This window comes from Bubalus kerabau, chromosome 1, assembly GCF_029407905.1.
Source record: "Bubalus kerabau isolate K-KA32 ecotype Philippines breed swamp buffalo chromosome 1, PCC_UOA_SB_1v2, whole genome shotgun sequence".
Taxonomy (NCBI): domain Eukaryota; kingdom Metazoa; phylum Chordata; class Mammalia; order Artiodactyla; family Bovidae; genus Bubalus; species Bubalus kerabau.
Window position 1 is genome coordinate 175830589 of NC_073624.1, and position 20499 is coordinate 175851087.

General features: G+C 48.7%; 1 protein-coding gene across 2 annotated transcripts; it reads left to right on the plus strand.

The window, feature by feature from the left end:
• The first annotated feature begins 281 nt into the window (after positions 1-281).
• SLC35E1 (solute carrier family 35 member E1) lies at positions 282-19010 on the plus strand. Of its 2 annotated transcripts, XM_055541957.1 has the most exons (6): positions 285-764; positions 1165-1235; positions 3530-3667; positions 4695-4820; positions 15267-15512; positions 15974-19010. In XM_055541957.1, exons 1-6 carry the CDS (start codon positions 338-340, stop codon positions 16202-16204), a joined length of 1239 nt encoding a protein of 412 aa, XP_055397932.1. In that variant the 5' UTR covers positions 285-337; the 3' UTR covers positions 16205-19010. The 2 variants fall into 2 exon arrangements, with proteins under 2 accessions (XP_055397938.1, XP_055397932.1); XM_055541963.1 differs by lacking the exon at positions 4695-4820 and having other exon boundaries at positions 282-764.
• Positions 19011-20499: the final 1489 nt, after the last annotated feature.

Below are 20499 nucleotides of genomic sequence, written 5' to 3' on the forward strand. Positions count from 1 at the left end.
GGGCTACTGTCTCTGGGGTCGCACAGAGTCAGACACAACAGAAGCGACTTAGCAGCAGCAACAGGCCTTCCCACTACTCTCAAAGCCCTTCGGGGCTCACGGTCCCCTTTCCTTCCGCTTCCGGGACAGACCCCGCCCTCCAGGAAGCCCATCGAAAGGAGGGCGGGGCCTACGTTCGCTACGTGGTGGCGGGCGCGTCGGCCGGCGCGTGGCGGTGACGGAAGCGCCGGTGGCTAATAGGCAGCCGCGTTGGCTGGCGCTCCCGCCCCCGTCCTGCCCCGCCCCCGCCCGGCGTCGGGCCGTCGGACAGGCGGGAAGGGGCGGCCGCTCGGGAAGGATGGCGGCGGCGGCGGCGGTGGGAGTGGGCGCGGGCGCCGGGGGTTCGGGAGCCGCCGGAGGCGGCGGCGGGGGGGCGCGCGAGGGCGCGCGGGTGGCAGCGCTGTGCCTGCTGTGGTACGCGCTGAGCGCGGGCGGCAATGTGGTCAACAAGGTGATCCTGAGCGCCTTCCCGTTCCCCGTGACCGTGTCACTGTGCCACATCCTGGCGCTGTGCGCGGGGCTCCCGCCTCTGCTCCGGGCCTGGCGCGTGCCCCCGGCGCCGCCCGTCTCGGGCCCTGGGCCGGGTCCGCATCAGTCGTCCGGCCCGCTGCTACCGCCGCGCTTCTACCCGCGCTACGTGCTGCCGCTCGCCTTCGGCAAGTACTTCGCATCAGTGTCCGCGCACGTCAGCATATGGAAGGTGCCCGTGTCCTACGCGCACACCGGTGGGTGCCCAGGCTGGCCTAGGGGGCGGCGGCTGGCGCACGCCACCTGGGGCTTTGACGCTTGGGTCGGAGTGCGCCGGCTGGGGTGCCCTCGACGGCCTGGAATGTCGGGCTGAGAAGTCCGTTTCAGTCCAGAAGGCGCTGGAGGCCGCCAAAGCTTTTAGCAAGAGAGGGACACGCACAGGGGTCTCCGGGAGGGAAGGGACTGAGAAGAAAGCTGGGAAGTGAGCAGGGCGGATCAGAAGTGTTGGGTTCGGGGAAGGCCCACAGAGAAGAGCTGAAGTGGCTTGAGGGGCAGCCAAGCCTTCCCACCCCTCCCCCCCAGTGGGGTTGGGACAGGTCCCAGAGTGGGTTCTGGGACTAGCGCAGCTCCCTGAATGCCCCTACCCTCTCTTTGCAGTCAAGGCCACCATGCCCATCTGGGTGGTCCTCCTGTCCCGGATCATCATGAAGGAGAAACAGAGCACCAAGGTAACCTAGGAGGGCTCTGGGCCGGTGGGGGCCCCAGAGGCTTCCCAGCTGTTGCTGAGCTGGTGACGTGGTCCAGGTTCCTGGTCTGCAGGCTGCCTGGCTTCCTGTCAAATAAGGAAGTCATCTTCTAGACCTCTGGTGGCTCTTTTGCTGCTAACGTTCTAGAATCACCCCCGGGGCAGTAGCGAGTGGGGTGTGTGTTCCTGAGTTGTTTCTGATGTGTGGCCTGAGGATGCTGCTGCCCATCTCAGATCCAGCCTTCCTCCCTGTTTGGATTCCCATCTTGGGGTTGCTGGTAGGCAACTTGGATAACTTCGTCCCATCTTGACCAGACCACCCCCTCCAGTGGAATGAGGGTTGGAACATCTGACTCCTTGCTGGAACGGAACTCTGACAGAGTTTTACATCTTTGTAAGAGATAGTGGTCAGGCTCAGGATTTCTGGGGTCAGAAGTGAGAAGCTAGTCAGAGGAATCTGATTTTGGCAAAGCCCAGCAAAGTCTTCGAAATAAAAACAGCCAGGAATTGTGAATGTCTGGAAATGGAAGTGACGGCAGCCCGCAGAGCCCAGGGCTGCGTGGGGAAGATGCTCTGGGCACAATCCAGGGTATGTTCGAGATGCCAAGCCAGGGTATTTCCTGGCTTGGAGTGAGAGAAGCTGTGGCTTCAGCCAGAGACAGCCTTGCCCTGTGTCCTTAAGTGGAAGTGGGATTCCTGTTGTCCCAGCTGGAATCCATTTCATGCTGGACAGAGCGCCTCTTCTCTATGTGGTTGGTTTCTGGCATCCTGTATTTTATGTAACTTAGAACGGCAGTGCCCTGGATCAGCTTATAGAAATGGGGCCACCCCTGGCTGGTGTCTGCTTTCGGTCAGTCTTGTCCCCTGCCAGATCTGATGTGCCCTGCAGCCCACCCCCAAGGTGCTGTCAGATGTGCCTGGTCTCCCCAGGTCGGAGTTGGCCAGGAGGTGTGTGTCTTGCCTCTCTCAGTATCACACTGTGTTTATCAGGTTTCCTGTGGTAAGGGTCATTGTACCCAGCTTGGGTAGGGAGCCAGAACCTTTCACAGGGAGGAGAGACAGGGGAATGGCTTAGGCAGGAGACTAATGATGATGATGACAGATTAAGTTGTGGCCCCACCCTTTCCAGGTAAGGCCGGTGATCATTTCATCTTGGGGAAAGCAATGAGCCTTCAAAAGGAAGAGCCTGAGGACCAGCCAGTAGCGAGGGGCAGGGATTCTGGACTTCAGAGCTCTCTTACCCTGTGTATGTGGGGATGGGGGTGGAGCTTCACCACCCCCTCCCAAATCTCTGAAGTATTTTTTTGTTTGTTTGTTTTTAATCTCTTTGTTTGTTTTGGCCATTCTGTGCCGAATGTGGGATCTTAGTTCCCTGAAGAGAGATCAAACCTCAGCCCCCTGCATTGGGAGCAGAGTCTCAATCAGTGAAGTCCCCAGAGTGCTTTATGAGTATCCTCTGTAGGGGAAGGATGAGCCAGGAGTAAGGAAAGCCAAATGTTGGGGATGGACCCCATTTCTCTGGAATTTGGGAGCCTATTTAGCCGTGAGAGTTCCAGGGACTTTCCAGGCCCAGAAATGCTTGAACCTTCTGGAAGACCCCGGTCACAGCACTCACTACTCGTTCTTGGAGCCAGCAGTTGTTGGGTGCCCGCTAAGTGCCAGGTGCCAGCACAGAGCAGTGAACAAAGAGCTGCCCTAAAGGAGTGCAGGGATGCAGACGATGTAAAGGGTGCTTCTAGTGGGTGGAGAGCGCTGTTCCCAAAACCACACAGCTGGGCAACCTGACCGTGTCTAGGGGGCACCGGGTCAGTGAAAGTTCTTGGCCTTTGTGAACTGTGACCCCTGAAGGGAAAGGAGATCTCCAGCTGAAGAAGGTGTAGGGGGAGTGTCCTCACCAGGGATAACTGCATGTTGGAAGAGTGCAAAATAAAAGGGACCCAGGAAGCCCATCAGAGGCTTACAGTTTCAGATCCTGGTGTTGGTGGCAGCAGCTGGGTAGATCCTGTTAGGACCAGCCCTGGCTTGTGGCTGTTAATGTAATGGGGGTGTTGGCATGGCTGGGGCGCCCACAGTGACACGGCCCTGCCCTCGGGTACTCTGAGAACCATCTGCCTCTGCCCGACTCCCCAGAATGTCACGGTCCCAGCTAACACCGGCATGCAGAGTGGCAGGTGGTGCCCCTCTGGGGAGGAGAGAGCAGTCGGGCCCCCCCCGGGCGTCAGCACTGGGCGGCCCAGCTCCGCCCGGCCTGGCGGCCACTGCTGCATCCTCTCACAGGTGTACCTGTCCCTCATCCCCATCATCAGCGGCGTCCTGCTGGCCACCGTCACCGAGCTGTCCTTCGACATGTGGGGGCTGGTCAGCGCCCTTGCGGCCACACTGTGCTTCTCGCTTCAGAACATTTTCTCCAAAAAGGTACTGGGACACCGTCCAGGGTGCACCTGCTGTTTCTGGGGTGGGCGGGTGGCGTCTAAGCAAGCAGCCAGGTAACAATTTCTTCAGTGTTGGGACAAAAACATCCTGTCGCCTTTCTGCTGCTTTTCTATTGTTTTGTTTTATAAATAGCTTTATTATCATCATATAGGAAGCTGACTTACATTCAATGTGAAAAAATAGAGAAAAGCGCAGTGAAAAGAAATCAGAAATTTTATTGAGCACCTACTGTGTGACAGGCGCCTTAGTAGGTGCTGGGGACCAAGACTCAACAGAGACCTGCCCCCTGGCTCAGGGTTTCCTCTTTCTTGAGGAAAGCCACAGTATTGTTCCCTACTGTTAATGCTAGGGGTTTTTTCCTGCATGGTTTTTAGAGTTGCAATATTACACATACTTTTAAAGTTTTGCTTTGTTCATTTATTATTTTAACATTGCATTTTCCCATATCATTAAAAATTATTGCTCCTAACTCATAATAATCACATTCTTCGCAGGTACCATAATTAACACAGTTGGTTTCCCTATTGCACATGCAGATTATTTCCAACTAATCCCTACAAATAATACAATTTATGAACATCTTTGTGCAAAACATTTTTCTGTTTCTCGGGTTATTTCCTTTTGATGAGTTTACCATTCTTGGGTCAGAGGGTATGAGATATTTACAGCTCTTGATATACTTTGCCTGCTTGTTTTCTGGAACTATATACCAATTTAGACATGAACCAGCACCATTTCAGAGTGCCTGTTTCACTGTAGCTTTACCAGCAATTGAGTGTTGCTGGGTTTTTTTGTTTTGTTTTTTCTTTCCTTGGTCCTTTGCATATGAAACACGGTGCTTGTTTTGGTCATGGGCAGCGTGTCTCGTCATGGGTGCACTTGCAGGTTTGGCAGTCAAGGTCAGATACCAGGGATAATGTGCAGCCACCATGTTTTGGGCCTGGGTAAGCGGAGCCCCTCTTGCCACTTACAGTTACAACCAGCCTTTAAAGAGGTTTTCTCTCTTCAGGTATTAAGAGATTCAAGAATCCACCATCTCCGGCTGCTGAACATCTTGGGCTGCCATGCCATCTTTTTTATGATCCCCACGTGGGTCCTGGTAGATCTCTCGGCTTTCCTGGTCAGCAGCGACCTGGTGAGTTGGCCTGTGCCAAGAACATGCCCTTTTCTTAGCTGGTTCCGAAGTAGGTACTTTGTCAGGGAATTACACCTCTGTGTTGACTGAGGCATCGGGCCTCTGACCGCCATCCCTTTTAGCTCTCAGCTCTTTGATGATTCAACATTGCGTGCAGTCAAGGAAGTCGGCTTCTTACGCGTTTTCTTCTCAGTTGTGCTAGATCCCAGCTGCTGATAACTGCTGCATTTGTGCCAGTGCATTCAAGGAAGAAAAAATGCCAGCACAGGCAACTTTCCCACCCTGACGGTCTGGTTCAGGTCTCACTTAGCCTTTTAGAAACTCTGCTTGCACTGCTCAAGTCCTTTCTTGGTGTCATCTCTGTCTGTACTGCCATTGACTCCAGATGTACCCACAGCTCTCTGAGCTGAGCCCAGGAGAGAGCATCTTCCCACCCACCGCCTACAGGACCAGCCTCCAGAGAAGGTACTGGAAACCAATGCAAGCAGTAGTGATAAGGAGGTGGGCATGGTTCTTCCTGGTCTGAGCTGGATGGAGTCAATGTAGGGCTTAATGAGGTCTGACTGGATTCTTTTGTTAAAGATCAGTGTATCAATTCTTATTTGTAAAATTTATTTTACTTTTTGCTTCGCTGGGTCTTCATTGCTGCTTGGGCTTTCTGTAGTTGGAGCAAGTGGGGACTGCTCGTGATTGCAGTGCCCAGACTTCTCATTGCAGTGGCTTCTCTTGCTGCAGAGCACAAGTTCTAGGTGTGTGGGCTCAGCAGTTGCCGCTCATGGGCTTAGTTGCTCCACAGCTATGGCCTTTTCCTGGACCAGGGATCAAACCTGTGTTCCCTGCATTGGCAGGTAGACTCTTAACCACTGGGCCACCAGGGAAGTCCCTGCACTACACCATCTTATCATACGAGAGACTTGAGCATCCTTAGATCTGGGGACTTCTGAAACCAGTCCCCCACAGGTACTGAGGGCCAAGTGTGTTCATTCCTCCACCCTCCTTATACAAATAGTAACTTTTTAGATATTTTAGATATTTAGAAAAGGTAGAAAAGGTTCTCACTCAGTAACGCATCCTGGGGGTCGTTCCGTACTGGCCCGTCAGGCCCTCCTTCCTCTGGCTGCTGCTTCGCACTGCCTGTCCGTCTGGCGTCAGCGCTGCTACGCTGCTCTAACGCACTGGTGTCTCTGTGCACACTCACACACAGGCATGTGTAGATTGTGTTCTGCTCTCTCCTTGCTCTCTGCTTTGCTTTCTCTTGCATTTAGGACATTTTTTGATTTTCTTTTAGTAATAAACTTACTTCCATTGCCATTGGTAATTAATCTCTTTTTCTCGTCGAGGTCTTTTTTTTTTTAATCTTTGACTGGGCTGGGTCGTTGTCACCAGACGCAGGCCTTCTCTGGGTGCAGTGAGCAGGGACTTCTCTACTTGTGCTGTGCAGGCTTCTCAGTGCAGTGGCTCCTCTCGCTGCGGGCCATGGCTCGGGGGTGTGCAGGCTGTAGCAGCTGCCAGCTCACAGGCCCTGCACGCGCGCTCCATACTTGCGCCATGTGGACTTGGCTGCCCCACGGCACGTGGGCTCTTCCCGAACCAGGGACTGAACCTGTGTCCCTTGCATTGGCAGGTGGATTCTTAACCATTGGCCCATCAGGGAAGCCCTGAAGCCATATATTGTTTGCCTTGATGGGACCCTTGTGCGTTTGAACAGCAGCCCTAGCAGCGCACAGTAGCCTACACTGCTGCCCCCTGAAAGTGGGCTTCCTAGCGGGGCTCCCCCGCCCTCCCGTGTCTTCCCACAGCAGCCAGGTGAGTGAGGTGTGTCCTGCTGCTGTGCTCCACAGTGGAAGGGAGAAAGCTCAGGTTGAAGACACATCATCTGGGCCTGCTACTCACCATGTTTCCAAGAATCAAAGGCTATAGCAGACAGTTCCCAGACATATCCAGACCTGCTGGCCAACAGCCCAACTGTAGCCAGGTATGGATTTCCAGACTCTGCAGCAGGTGGCCCAGTTTTAAAGCTTGAACAGGATGGGTGAAGCCAGTACTTGAGAACTGAAAAGTAAATGGGAACAGGCAGGCTGATGGGGAAACCAGATTACAAAGCACCACTGAGCCAGCTGTGGGTTTGCTTTCTTCTGCCTCCGGGGTCTTCAGCCTGGACCTAAAGCATCTGGAAACACAGAAGTGGGCACTGGGGGAGGAAGAGAGTGAAAAGCCCTCTTTACTGGCTTGCTGAGGGGAAAGGAGATTTGTGGTGCTCTGAGAGCACGGGGGGAATCCTGTTTCTGTTTCCTTTGTCCTCTCATGTCCCAGGCCCCCAGCAGTCCCGTTTGGTGGTGGCAGCAAGGTCCCATAGGCACCTGAGATGCTGAGGTGGGAACCTCCCTCTGCAGTCGCAGGACAGGATTAGCCCCTGTTGCACTTTTTTTCTTTTCTTCATCCTCCCACTGCTTGGCCCCGAATGGAGGTAGAGTTGTAGGAAGGAATCAGAGTGGGGTTATTAAGTCCAGCTTTCTAACTGGATAATTGAAAGAGGGAGACCTCAGAAACCAGAAAATACCAAGGAGACATGGAAAGAAGGAACCTGGGGGAAATGATCTCATAAAACACCATAAAAGAGACTTCCCTGGTGTTCCAGTGCTTAAGACTCTGCACTTCCACTGCAGGGGACACGGGTTCAATCCCTGGTTACGGAACTAAATCCTGCATGCCATGCAGTGCAACAACAACAACAACAACAACAAAAGACAAAAAAGGCAGAGCCAAAATGGAAAAGCAAGCAGAAATCTGAAATTCAGTTAAAGTTGGAAAGACAAAGTTACCATTTTAAAAATAAAACAACAAAATCCTGAGCTGCACATGTGAGGATCTGAGCCTAACAGCACACAAAGACGGAACAGTCTGCTGCCCGGGCCGTGGCCGACCGCTGCGTGGCACACTCGGGACGGGCTGCATGCCGCTGAGAGGCTTGGAAAACAGATCTGGTGCTGGAGCCACAGCCCACCGGAGGCTGGTCAGGCTTGTAGCCTGAACCTAGCTGAGTCTGCTAAAGCCAAGTATCAACATTATCCATGGAACCTACAGTCGTATGGAGAAGGCAATGGCACCCCACTCCAGTACTCTTGCCTGGAAAATCCCATGGGTGGAGGAGCCTGGTGGGCTGCAGTCCATGGCGTCGCTAAAAGTCGGACACGACTGAGCGGCTTCACTTTCTCTTTTCACTTTCATGCATTGGAGAAGGAAATGGCAACCCACTCCAGTGTTCTTGCCTGGAGAATCCCAGGGACGGGGGAGCCTGGTGGGCTGCTGTCTATGGGGTTGCACAGAGTCGGACATGACTGAAGTGACTTAGCAGCACAGTCGTATAATATTCTATATGTCCAGGATATAATCCAGAATTACTGGGAATACAAAGAAACAGAAAAATTTCAAGTCTTATGAGAAAAGACAATCAACAGATGCCAGTACTGGGATGACCCAGATATTGAAATTATTGGACAAAGCCTTTAAAGCAATTATTTATAATCATGCTCCAAGAATGTTCTTGACACAAATGGGAAGAATAGAAGACAGAACCAAGTGGAAATTTCAGGATGGAAGAAACAACTTAAACTCACTGGATGGTATTGGCTGAACTCAGTAGCAGAATAGAGATGACAGAGGGAAGTCCGTAACTTGAAGATAAGGCAGCTGAAGGTATCTAGTTTGAGCCACAGAAAGAAAATGATTCAAAGACAAAAAAAGCTTGAAAACAGAAAAAGGATGCATTATTTATAGGAGAACAGCAATTTGGACAATTGTGGGTTTCTCATCAGAAACCATGAAGTAGAATAACATTCGTAAAGTACTAAAACTAAAGAATTGTTAACACGTAATTTTATATCCAGCAAATATAGAATTTCCAAAATCACTGGGTCTATAGAAGATCAGGAATAAAGAATTGAACACCACTATCAACCAACTGGAAATCTCATTGACATTTATAGAATATGTTACCCAGCAGCGGCAGCATAGACATCTTTTCAAGTGTACATGTGGAAATTCACCAAAATAGATCATATTGTATGTCAAAAAAACCTTAAGAGAACAATTAAATTAAAAGTCAATAACAAAGAAGTAACAGGAAAATTTCCAAACACTTGGAAACTAAACAGCACATTTCTAAATAATCCATGGACCAAAGAGGAAGTCTCAAGGGAAAAGAAAAAAAAATTTTAACTGAAGCAAAACTGACCCTTCCAAAAAAGAGAGAGGGATAAGACAGTACAAATAATCAGGAATGAAAAAGGGAGCAGTACTGCAAAACTCACAGAACTTACAACCATAAAAATACTACTGACAACTCTACACACATAAAATCAATGACAGCTGAAAGAGACCAGTTCCTAATAAACCACACAGTATCAGAATGTACCCACTCCAGATGAACAAGATAACCTGAATCTTATAACTATTAAAGAAATTGAAGTCATAGTTTAAAGCCTTCTAGAAAGAAGTCATCAGGCCCAGATGGTTTTATGGGTAATTTCTACCAAACATTTAAGGAAAAATAAACACCAGTTCTGCACAATCTCCTCTGGAAAACAAGAGGAAAAGAAGACTTTTGGTTCATATTAACAAACCACAAAAAGGACAGATATCCCTTGTGAGAATAGAGGCAAAAGTCCTTAATAAAATATTCAGTTCAGTTCAGCCGCTCAGTCGTGTCCAACTCTTTGCGACCCCATGAATCGCAGCACGCCAGGCCTCCCTGTCCATCACCAACTCCCGGAGTTCACTGAGACTCACTTCCATCAAGTCAGTGATGCCATCCAGCCATCTCATCCGCTGTCATCCCCTTCTCCTCCTGCCCGCAATCCCTCCCAGCATCCGAGTCTTTTCCAGTGAGTCAACTCTTCGCATGAGGTGGCCAAAGGACTGGAGTTTCAGCTTTAGCATCATTCCTTCCAAAGAAATCCCAGGGCTGATCTCCTTCAGAATGGACTGGTTGGATCTCCTTGCAGTCCAAGGGACTCTCAAGAGTCTTCTCCAACACCACAGTTTAAAAGCATCAATTCTTCAGTGCTCAGCCTTCTTCACAGTCCAACTCTCACGTCCATACATGACCACAGGAAAAACCATAGCCTTGACTAGACGAACCTTAGTTGGCAAAGTAATGTCTCTTCTTTTGAATAGGCTATCTAGGTTGGACATAACTTTCCTTCCAAGGAGTAAGCATCTTTTAATTTCATGGCTGCAGTCACCATCTGTAGTGATTTTGGAGCCCCCAAAAATAAAGTCTTGACACTGTTTCCCCGGTTTCCCCATCGATTTCCCATGAAGTGATGGGACCGGATGCCATGATCTTCGTTTTCTGAATGTTAAGCTTTAAGCCAACTTTTTCACTCTCCACTTTCACTTTCATCAAGAGGCTTTTTAGTTCCTCTTCATTTTCTGCCATAAGGGTGGTGTCATCTACATATCTGAGGTGATTGATATTTCTCCCAGCAATCTTGATTCCAGCTTGTGTTTCTTCCAGTCCAGCGTTTCTCATGATGTACTCTGCATAGAAGTTAAATAAGCAGGGTGACAATATACAGCCTTGACGTACTCCTTTTCCTATTTGGAACCAGTCTGTTGTTCCATGTCCAGTTCTAACTTGCTTCCTGACCTGCATACAGATTTCTCAAGAGGCAGGTCAGGTGGTCTGGTATTCCCATCTCTTTCAGAATTTCCCACAGTTCATTGTGATAAAATATTAGAATCAAGTAAATAATAAAATATTAGAATAAATCAAATGCAGGGATATGTTAAGAAACATACACTATGAAAAGGTGAGATTTAAATCAAGAATGCAAGGCTAATTCAGTACTTTGAAATCAATCAATGTAATCTACTGTAATAGCCTAATAAAAAACACATAGTCATACCAACTCATGCAGATAAGGCATTTGACAAAATCCAACATCCAGTCATGAGTTTTAAAAAGTCAACACACTAGAAATAGAGGAAACTACCTCAACTTGACCAAAGCCATATATAGCTAACATAATGATGAGAAATTGAAAGTTTTTTCCCCTAAATTCAGGAATAAGGTAAAGATGTTCACTCTCAACAGGCCCATTCCCCATGATACTTAACATCGTAGCCAGAGCAATAAAACAAGGTAAAGAAATAGATTTGAAAGGAAGAAATAAAATTCTTTTTACTCAACAAAATCTTATACTTCTTACATTCAGCTATAAATCACTACTTAAATTTTAACTTTAACTTTTCTGCTGGGCAAAGGCATTAATGAAAAAAAGTTGAGAAACTGTCTCCCTGTGTGTATATATTTGGAGATAGACAGATACTTATAGATATTAAAATTTGTTTAATAAAGAAAAGCTGATTGGAAATTTTACATTGACTGGCAAGAGAACTGAAATAGCTAAATAAGTTTGAGAAAGAAGAACAGAGTTGGAGGAATCACATAATTTTAAGACTTAGTATAAAGCTATGGATATTGGTGGAAAAAGACGTCCGTCAGTGAGCAGATAGCTTGAAAGTATACTCACAGATACGGGTGACTGATTTTTTGCAAAGGTTCAAAGGCAACTCCATGGAGAAAGGATAGTTTCTTTAACAAATGGTGTGGGAGCGAATGAACATCCATATGCAAGATCTGAGCCTTGACTTCAGCCTCACACATTACACAAAATTTAACTCATAACGTATTCTAGGCCTAAATATTAGAGCAAAAATGGTAACCTTTAGAAGAAAACATAGAGGAAACATCTTCATGACTTGGAAATAGTTTGTAGACATTACACCAAAAGCACAGTCCATTAAAAAAAAAAAAAAATTGCTAAATGGGGGCTTCATCAAAGTTAAAGGCTTTTGCTTCCCAAAATACTACTAAAGAAAGACAGGCTACAGACTGGGAAAAAAATACTTGCCACTGAGATAGTAACAGAGGACTTGTGTTCAGGATATATAAAGAACTCTTAAAACTCAATAGTAGTTTAAAAATAGGCCAAAGACTTGAATTTCACCACTGAGATTGTACAGATGTGAAATATGTTCAACATCATTAGTCATTAGGGAAAAGCCAATTAAAACCATGAGGAGATTGCGCTTTGTATCTGATAGAATAGCTCCAATGGAAAGTACTGACTGTACCGTGTTTGTCAAGGATGGGGCACAGCTGGCATTTTCCTGTTGTTGGAGCAACTGCAAAATGGCACAGCCACTCTGGAAAACATTTGGAGTTTCTTCTGAAGTTAAACATACACTGACCACACATCCCAGCAGTCTCACTCCTGGGTGTCTAGAGAAATGGAACTCAGGTTCACATAGAAGCCTGTACACAAATGTTTAGCAACTCTGTTTATGATCACAGAGTATTGGAAACAACCCAGATGTCCTTCAACAGGTGAATGGAGAAAGAAACTTCAATGCGTTTGTACAGCAGAACATTTCTCAGCAATAACAAAGGTACCACCTGTCATCCCTTACAAGCTGGGTGGATGTCACAGCCATTATGCTGAATCAAAGAAACCTGTCTGAGAAGGTTCCATGCTGCATCTTTCCAGTTAGAGGACAGTTTCCAAAAGACAAACCTATCGTGGAGAACACCTCAGTGGTTGCCTGGGGAGGGGAGGGAGGGTGCACAGAGAAGCCCTGGAGAGTGCCATGGGGTGATGGAGCTGTTCTGAACTCCGACTGTGGTGTTGGCTACACAAATCAATATATGTGTGTTAATACACATGGAACTATCCACCAGAAGGAAGAAACACTCAACTTTTTTGTATGTCAGTTCTTTTAAAAAGCTGGATTGGCTTGGTTGCTTTGCAAGCAGGCTGCCTTGTAAAAATAGCTTGTAAGTCCCTGTGGGTCACCTCAGGGAAGAATTCCTGGGGGAACAGGCCAGCTCACCCTGAAGGTAATTCTGAGCAGGTCCCTACTTGGATCTCCCTCACTTTTAAGAGGACTGTGTGATCCTTCCCTATCAGAAGGTGCTGGAGATATAACCAGGCCACTGCCCGAGGATTGCTGCAGCTCTCTTCCTGGCAAGGCCACTAGACCCCACTGTCTGAGAGATCCAGCTGTGTCCTCCTGTGTGAGAGGCCAGAGCAGTCTGGGAATTGGCCTGAGATCAGCCCAGGCTCTTTGAAGAGTCTGTGGTCCTAATGTTTGCTAGTTGGTGTTTCTTCTGTTGTTCAGCCAGTCAGTTTTGTCCAGTTCTTTTGTGACTCTATGGACTGCAGCACACCAGGCTTCCCTGTCCTTCACCATCTCCTGGAGTTTGCTCAAACTCATGTCCATTGAGTTGGTGATGCCATCCAACCATCTCATCCTCTGTTGCCCTGTTCTCCTTCTGCCTTCCGTCTTTCCCAGCATCAGAGTGTTTTCTGATGAATTGAGTCTTCACATCAGGTGACTAAAGTATTAGAGCTTCAGCTTCAACATCAGTCTTTCTAATGAATATTCAGGATTGATTTCCTTTAGGATGGACTGGTTTGATCTCCTTGCTGTCCATGGGACTCTCAAGAGTCTTCTCCAGCACCACAGTTTGAAAGCATCAGTTCCTCAGTGCTCAGCTTGCTTTGTGGTCCAATTCTTACATCAATACATGACCACTGGAAAAAATAGAGCTTTATGTCTCTGCTTTTACTGTGCTGTGTAGGTTTGTCATAGCTTTTCTTCCAAGGAGCAAATGTCTTTTAACTTCATGGCTCTGGTCACCATCTGCAGTGATTTTGGAGCCCCAAGAAAATAAAGTCTGTTACTATTTCCCTTTTTTCCCCATCTATTTGCCATGAAGTGATGGGACTGGGTGTTGTGATCTTAGTTTTTACTTCTAGGCCCCCTTTATTATGGTGGCTTCATTCTGGCGAGGGTTGGATGGTAAAATTTTGTTTTTTAAAATTTTCACTTCCTTTTTTAAAAATTTTATTTATTTTATTTTTGACTGTGCTGGGTCTTTGTTGCTGCGTGCAGGCTTTCTCTAGTTGTGGCATGCCGAGCTTCTCGCCACGATGGGTGCTCTCATTGCACAGCACTGGCTGTAGAGCATGCAGGCTTCAGTTGCTCTGCAGCATGTGGAATCTTCCTGGACCAGAGATTGAATTCGTGTCCCCTGCACTTGCATTCTTAACCACTGGACAACCAGGGAAGTCAGCAACTAAAGTTTTGATGATAACATCATTTTCTGTTCGTTTGGCTTGGGATTGTTTTAAAGCACTTTCAAAACCATGATTGCATTTGGTCCTCACAGCAGCAGTGTTGTACAGACTCATCAGGATCCATCTTCCCCATTGCAGAGATGAAGCCAGAGAGGTTGTGCAGCTTGCCTGGGGACTCCCAGTGATGGGGCAGACTAGAGCCTTGGGCTCTCAGCCTTGTGGGGGGACTTCTTCACACACCCAGAGGCTGCCACCCCAGGACCTCCCCATTTGCTACAATGCAAAATGTCTCCATGGTTTGAATGTCTGTGTCCCCCTAAAATTCATAGATTGAAACCTAAACCTTACAACATGATGGTGTTTGGAAACAGGGCTTTTTGGATGTGATTAGGACATGAGGGTGGGGCCCATCATGAATGGGATTCATGCCCTTCTAAGAGACCCCAGAGCTTCCCTGGTGGCTCAGCATCAAGAATCCACCCACCAGTGAAGGAAATGGGAGTCTGACCCCGATCTAGGAAGATCATATGCCATGGAGCAACTAAGACCGTGCACCACAGCTCTTGAGCCTGCACTGTAGGGCTCACAAGCCCTAGAGCCTGCACGCCACGACAAGAGAAGCCACCACAATGAGAAGCCCACATCCTGGAACTAGAAAGTAGCCCTTTCTCCCTGCAAGTAGAGGAAAGCCCATGCAGCAATGCAGACCTAGCACAGCCAATAAATATATAGATAAAATTATTTTTAAAAAGAGAGAAACCCCAAAGAGTTCCCTTGCCAATTCTGCCCTGTGAGGACGCAGTGAGACCCACTGAACCAGGAGGGCACTCACCAGATATGGAGTCTGCCAGCGCCTTTATCTTGGACTTCAGCCCACAGAACTGTGAGAAATCAACATGTTTTTGGTAACCCCTTTGGCCTGTGGTACTTTGTCATAGCAGCTCAGACAGGTGATGTCCAGTATGTAGACCCTGCTCTGCCAACCCAGAGCCCCAACCCTCCCTGCCCAGGGACAGGGGAAAGCTCTGGTTCATGTCTTCTGCACCCCTTAAGTACCTGATGTCCCCCCCGAACCTCCACTTCCCTGGCAGGAACGGTGGTGATTATTATTACTGTTGTGCCGTGCAGAGCATCGTGAAGGACGGAGGCTGTACGTATAAGCGCCTGGTATCACAGCATGGCCTGCCTGGGCCTGCTCCCCCACCGGGAGTGTGGCCCCCGAGAAACCACTGTGTGTCACCCCCCAGGGCGGGCGTGCTGTTCTGACCGCAGTGTTGCTCTCGCTCCCCCGTCTCTGCAGACCTATGTGTCCCAGTGGCCTTGGACGCTCCTGCTCCTGGCCGTCAGCGGCTTCTGTAACTTTGCCCAGAACGTCATCGCCTTCAGCATCCTCAACCTCATCAGCCCTCTGAGCTACTCAGTCGCCAACGCCACCAAGCGGATCATGGTCATCACAGTGTCCCTGATCATGCTGCGGAACCCCGTCACCAGCACCAATGTCCTGGGCATGCTGACGGCCATCCTTGGAGTCTTTCTGTACAACAAGGTTAGTCTGGGCTGGGGGAGGCTGTCCCCTTGACACCCAAGGAGGCAGCAAGCGTTGGTGGAGAGGATGGAGCTTCACCAGGAACTGAGAGGCAGGGGTTCCAGCTCCCAGCTTTGCCACTGCCTGGTTTACGGTCTTGGCTCTGCTCCCTCCACCCTGGGCTTCCGTTTTCCCTCACAGATGTCCCAGGCTCACGCCTCACTCTGTTTTGGCTCAGTTCTACCGCAGCTCTATTGGGAATTTCACTCCTTCTTGCGAAGGTTCTGTGTATTCCCATGAAGCTGTGGGCGGCTGACAGGGAGGGCCGTCCCATTAACCGTTCAGTGAGCGGCCCCGCCCCACTCGGGTGCGCTTGTGTCACCCTGAAGGCCTCTTGGCCATGAACCTCGAGCCCCCGCTGTGTCCTCTGAGTGCGTCCCAGGCATGAAGCTGATGGCGTCACTGCTCTTTTGACTTTGCAGACCAAGTATGACGCGAACCAGCAAGCCCGGAAGCACCTCCTCCCCGTCACGACAGGGGACCTGAGCAGTAAGGAGCACCACCGGAGCCCCCTGGAGAAGCCCCACAACGGCACGCTCTTCCCCCCACACAGTGACTACCAGTACGGCCGCAACAACATCTTGACAGATCACTTCCAGTACAGCCGGCCGAGCTACCCAAACTCATATACTTTGAACCGATACGACGTGTAGAGCCTAGCGAGCTGGGCAGGACGTTCTGCCAGTCCTCCCCTCCATCCCCGCCCCCAGCAGCATCAGAAACTCCTGACCACCAGTGAATGTACAACCCAGCCACGGGGGGATGGTGCGGAACCAGCAGAAGACCCTGGGGTCCCTGGCCCCCACTCCCGCCCAGGGGCAGCAGGAAGCAGACCCTGCCGGGGGGACCACCCCTGAGCTCCGGTGTTTCACGCCTTTCTTCCTGGAGCCTTGTCTTCTGAGGGCAGCGTCACTCTGGAAACCTTGGCTAGGTTTTTATCTTTCCATGTAGACTTACTTCCCCAAGTCTGTTCTTCAGAGTTCTTTTTCTGCTTTCCAGCCAGGACCCTCTCTGGAAAGGACACAGACCTCAGAGCGGGCGAGGTGTGCTTTGCAGGGAGGGTGGCAAGGAAAAGACCCTAGGGTGGTGCTTTGTGACTGGTCACTTTCTCAGGCAGGCGCAGGACTGAAGCAGGTGTGGAACAGAGGAGTGCAAGGGTTACGAAAACCTCTCCAGCCACAAAGGTGGACTCAGCTTTGGGTCAGCCCCATGACGGTTTGCAATTCTGGCCAACGTCCCTCAGTGCAGAGCAATTGCAATTAGCATTGAATCCTTACAGCCTAATTCTCTGACCCGCAAGTCAGAGTTGGTGTGCCGACCAAAAGGGAAGGGCGGCTGCTGACTCCTGACTCTCTTCCTTTGCTGGAGTGGAGCAACCCTCCTCTCGGAGCAGCGAGAAGGATCATTCAAAATCATGTTCAGCGTTTCAAGCTCAACCACAATACTCATTTTGTTCTCATGAGCCTTCAACACTCTGTGCTTAACAGGGTATCTGGTGAGATGTTGGTTTTATGAGGATCTTGCATTTTTCTAGGGCATATTTTGTAGTCGTCTGTGTTTTTCGCCTCGGTCCCCCACCCCTCATCCCCCTCTTAGGGGATGCAGGATGCATGCAGATTGGCTTATGGTTGGAAACGCCTTTGGTTTTTAAACGTTTAAAAACAAGAAAGGTTGCTGGCGATGCCTGTCTCAGCACATGTCTGCATTTAGTAGGAAGGAATGAAGTGTTCTGAAGCGCTTTTCTAATGACCACAACCTCTGAAAGTGAGATTAATCAAGAAGGTCATCTCCATACTTTTGTGTCAGAGCTTGGCGCTCTGATTCCGTTAGCTGCTCTAGCGGTGTTTCCGTCAGGATCTGAATCATGTCCCAGGGAAGGGGCAAGCACCAGGCTAAGATTTGGTTTGCCAAATCAGTCTTTGGTCAAGAAGTTTGGGTTTTAGCAGAATCACATCACCAGGAAGATTATGTGAGCTCCGAGGGTAACCCGTGTGCTGAGGTCCAGGTTGGGACACTGGCATAAGAGATTGTGGCCTCAGAGAGGACCCTCCCTTGACTGCTGGCTGCCTTCTTCCTTCTGCCCTGCACCTAGCCTCTTCAACAGGCACTTGGCTTGATCAGCAGATGGGACCTCGGGTCACCTTTTACCTTCTGGCATGTGAGATGGTTCTCTGCTCCGAGAGGAAGTGCCAACCGTAGCTTATGCTTGACTCCTGTTTGTTTTTGATAATTGGAACTTTGTACCTAGAGGTTACATTTTGTCGCTCCTGGATGGGCCGCTTCTGGAGAGGTCATGAGGTCGCCTTCTGGCTTGTATAGTACCACTGGCCTCAGGAGAATCCATTTGGCGTTGGCTTGCTTTTTCCTTACTTTGGCCTCAAGTTCTGAGACTACGTTGTGCGAAACAGGAAGGGGCCGTCCTCAAGGATGTTTTCATGAACATGCTGAGTGCCTTCACCAGAGGCAGGAGTTGGACCTGCAGTTGGTCCACAATAAACGGAGATAATTTTGCATGGCAAAGAGCTTACAGTAACTGTCTTTATGATAGGAACTGATTCCTTGAACATAAAATTGAACTCCAAAATGAATTACGCTTCTCTGCAGGTTTAATGAAATTTCTGAGGTTGCTGAAATTTGTGTATTTGTTTTTCTAAAGCAAGATCTGCTGGTGAGGGGAAATACCTGACTGGTTTCTTTACGGTTTATAAATGAATAAACGAATATTTAGTTCTGTACATAAATCTACAGTGAGTACATACACTGGAATGAGACAATCATATTCGATCAGATCAGAAGACAGACATACTTTTGAGACTTGAAAGTTCAGAGTGGACGTTGGACTCCTGAAGGTTGGTTTTCCAGCCACTTGCTGCCCTGGCTCAGCCCCCACTACTCCTCCTCTCACATCCACATTTGCAGTTGGGTGGCTTCACCCTCCTCCCTGCTGGGGTTTGTAACAGCAAATTTAGTTCACCCATCCATGGTGTGGTCTGCAAAACTAACTCGAACCCAACCCCTTCATTTTACAGAAGGGGAAACTGAGGCTCAGAGGGCATTTTTAAATAGTGTTTGTTCACTATCTTGAGACTCAGTGTGGAATTTTTAAGCACCTTATTTTAAGTCATTCATTATTTGGGAAAATCAAACCCCTGTTACAAAGGAGAGAAGTCAAACAGGTTCAAATGAAGAAGCACCTGGAATTTCTGAACTCTGCTGTGCATTTAGCACGCATCGTACAGCAGGTCCTGTGTTATCACTGGGACATAACCAGACCTGGATCCCTTAAGGTCTAACAGCCTTAAGGCAGAGAACATTAAATTATTGAAGAATCTGAAAATCGTGAACTCTTTATGTCACTGTGTTTTCAGGACTTTTCATGCTATAGACTGTTCTGCGGGAATGATACTGTGTATATTCTTGGATGGCATTTACCAAAAATAAATGATGGTCTCCAGGGAATTAAGATTGGCCCCAGTTTGTCGGTGAAGGGCCCCTTCTGAGTCAGTCAGTCATCAGCGTGTCCAGCCACAAAATGTGTAAGAGGCAGAAAGAACACACCAACTTGGTTCCCACATCCAGGTATATTGCAACCTTTTTATTTTTTCTGAGCCCAAATTTAGATGTGTGATTTATGGATTTGTGAGACAGTAGGATAAAACTAGAAATTACAGCATCACAGTTAATGATGTGTCTTTATTGAACAAAGTAACATGGAAAATCCAAGAATGTTGCAACAGCTGTGCTTATCCAGCATCTGTGTGAAGGAATAATAGTGAGTACCTGATACATGTGGGCTTTTCATACACAATCCACAAACAGTTACCCTTTGCCTTGCTACAGATGAAAATGGGGCCCAGAGGGGTTAAGTAATTTGTCCAGGATGACACAGGTACTGCAGTCTGCCTCCAATCCCATTTCCCCCCATATCACTCAGAAACCACTGGCAACAGAGAATTTCCTTTCATCGCAATGGATAGGTAAGTTTCTTCTAAAACAATTGCCTACATCCTTCTGTTCAGTGATTTACTGAGTGCTTAGGTGGTGCCCAAAACAGGAAACAAATAAGCCTCCTGCCCTCTGAGCACTCAGCTCAATTTCTAGATGTGTGACTAAGGAGCACACAGGTGCTGTGTTGGAGGTGGGGGAGAAAATGCTAAAGTGCAGGGTTATTTGAGGGGCACATGGGGATGTGCTGACATGCATTTTCAATTCATAGAATATTTTATCCACACATTTTTTATTACATATGTCTCATTTAACTATCAGAACCCAAAAGGCAGATATTAGCTCCCTTCTACAGAGGGAAATGGCAACAGAGAAAGTCAGGCTGGGCCCACTGAACAGGGCTGGAACCCGAGTGTCAGACTCCAAGCCCAGGGCCCTTTGCCCTGCAAAACAGCCTCAGTAAGTGAGCAGTTTTGCTTTTTGTCACCTTTGCCTCACACAGTCAAAGATATATCCTTTCATTTCACTCGCCCGGGCCCCCTGTGACAGGAAGACCCGGAGGAGCCCTGACGGCCAGGTGACCACGCAGCTCGGCAGCTGTCTGCCGCAGTTCCACGCGTTGCGCCGCGTCTCATGAGTCAGGCAGAGCCAGGTTCAGGGATGGCCTCCTTGCTCGGACCCCAGAGCTGGAACCCCTCTTCAGAGATGTCCTCTCCCGGACACTGGAATCTTCCTTTGTCACCCCAGGGCAGCTCCTTTGTGACCAGAGGTTGTTTTGGTGACAGGCAATCAGGCCCAAGGAATGCTCATTGTCTAGGACTTGAAAGGATCTTAGTTCCCACAAGACTTTCTTCCTGCTATGCCTTCAGCTTGTTGACCACACAGCGTTCGGTTATTGCAGAAGATGAGGCTATAGCCACACAAAGCTTTGGCTTTATTGAAACCATGGATCTAGATGGGCCTAGATTTCCTCAGTCAGCCACTACTTTTTTAAATAACTTAT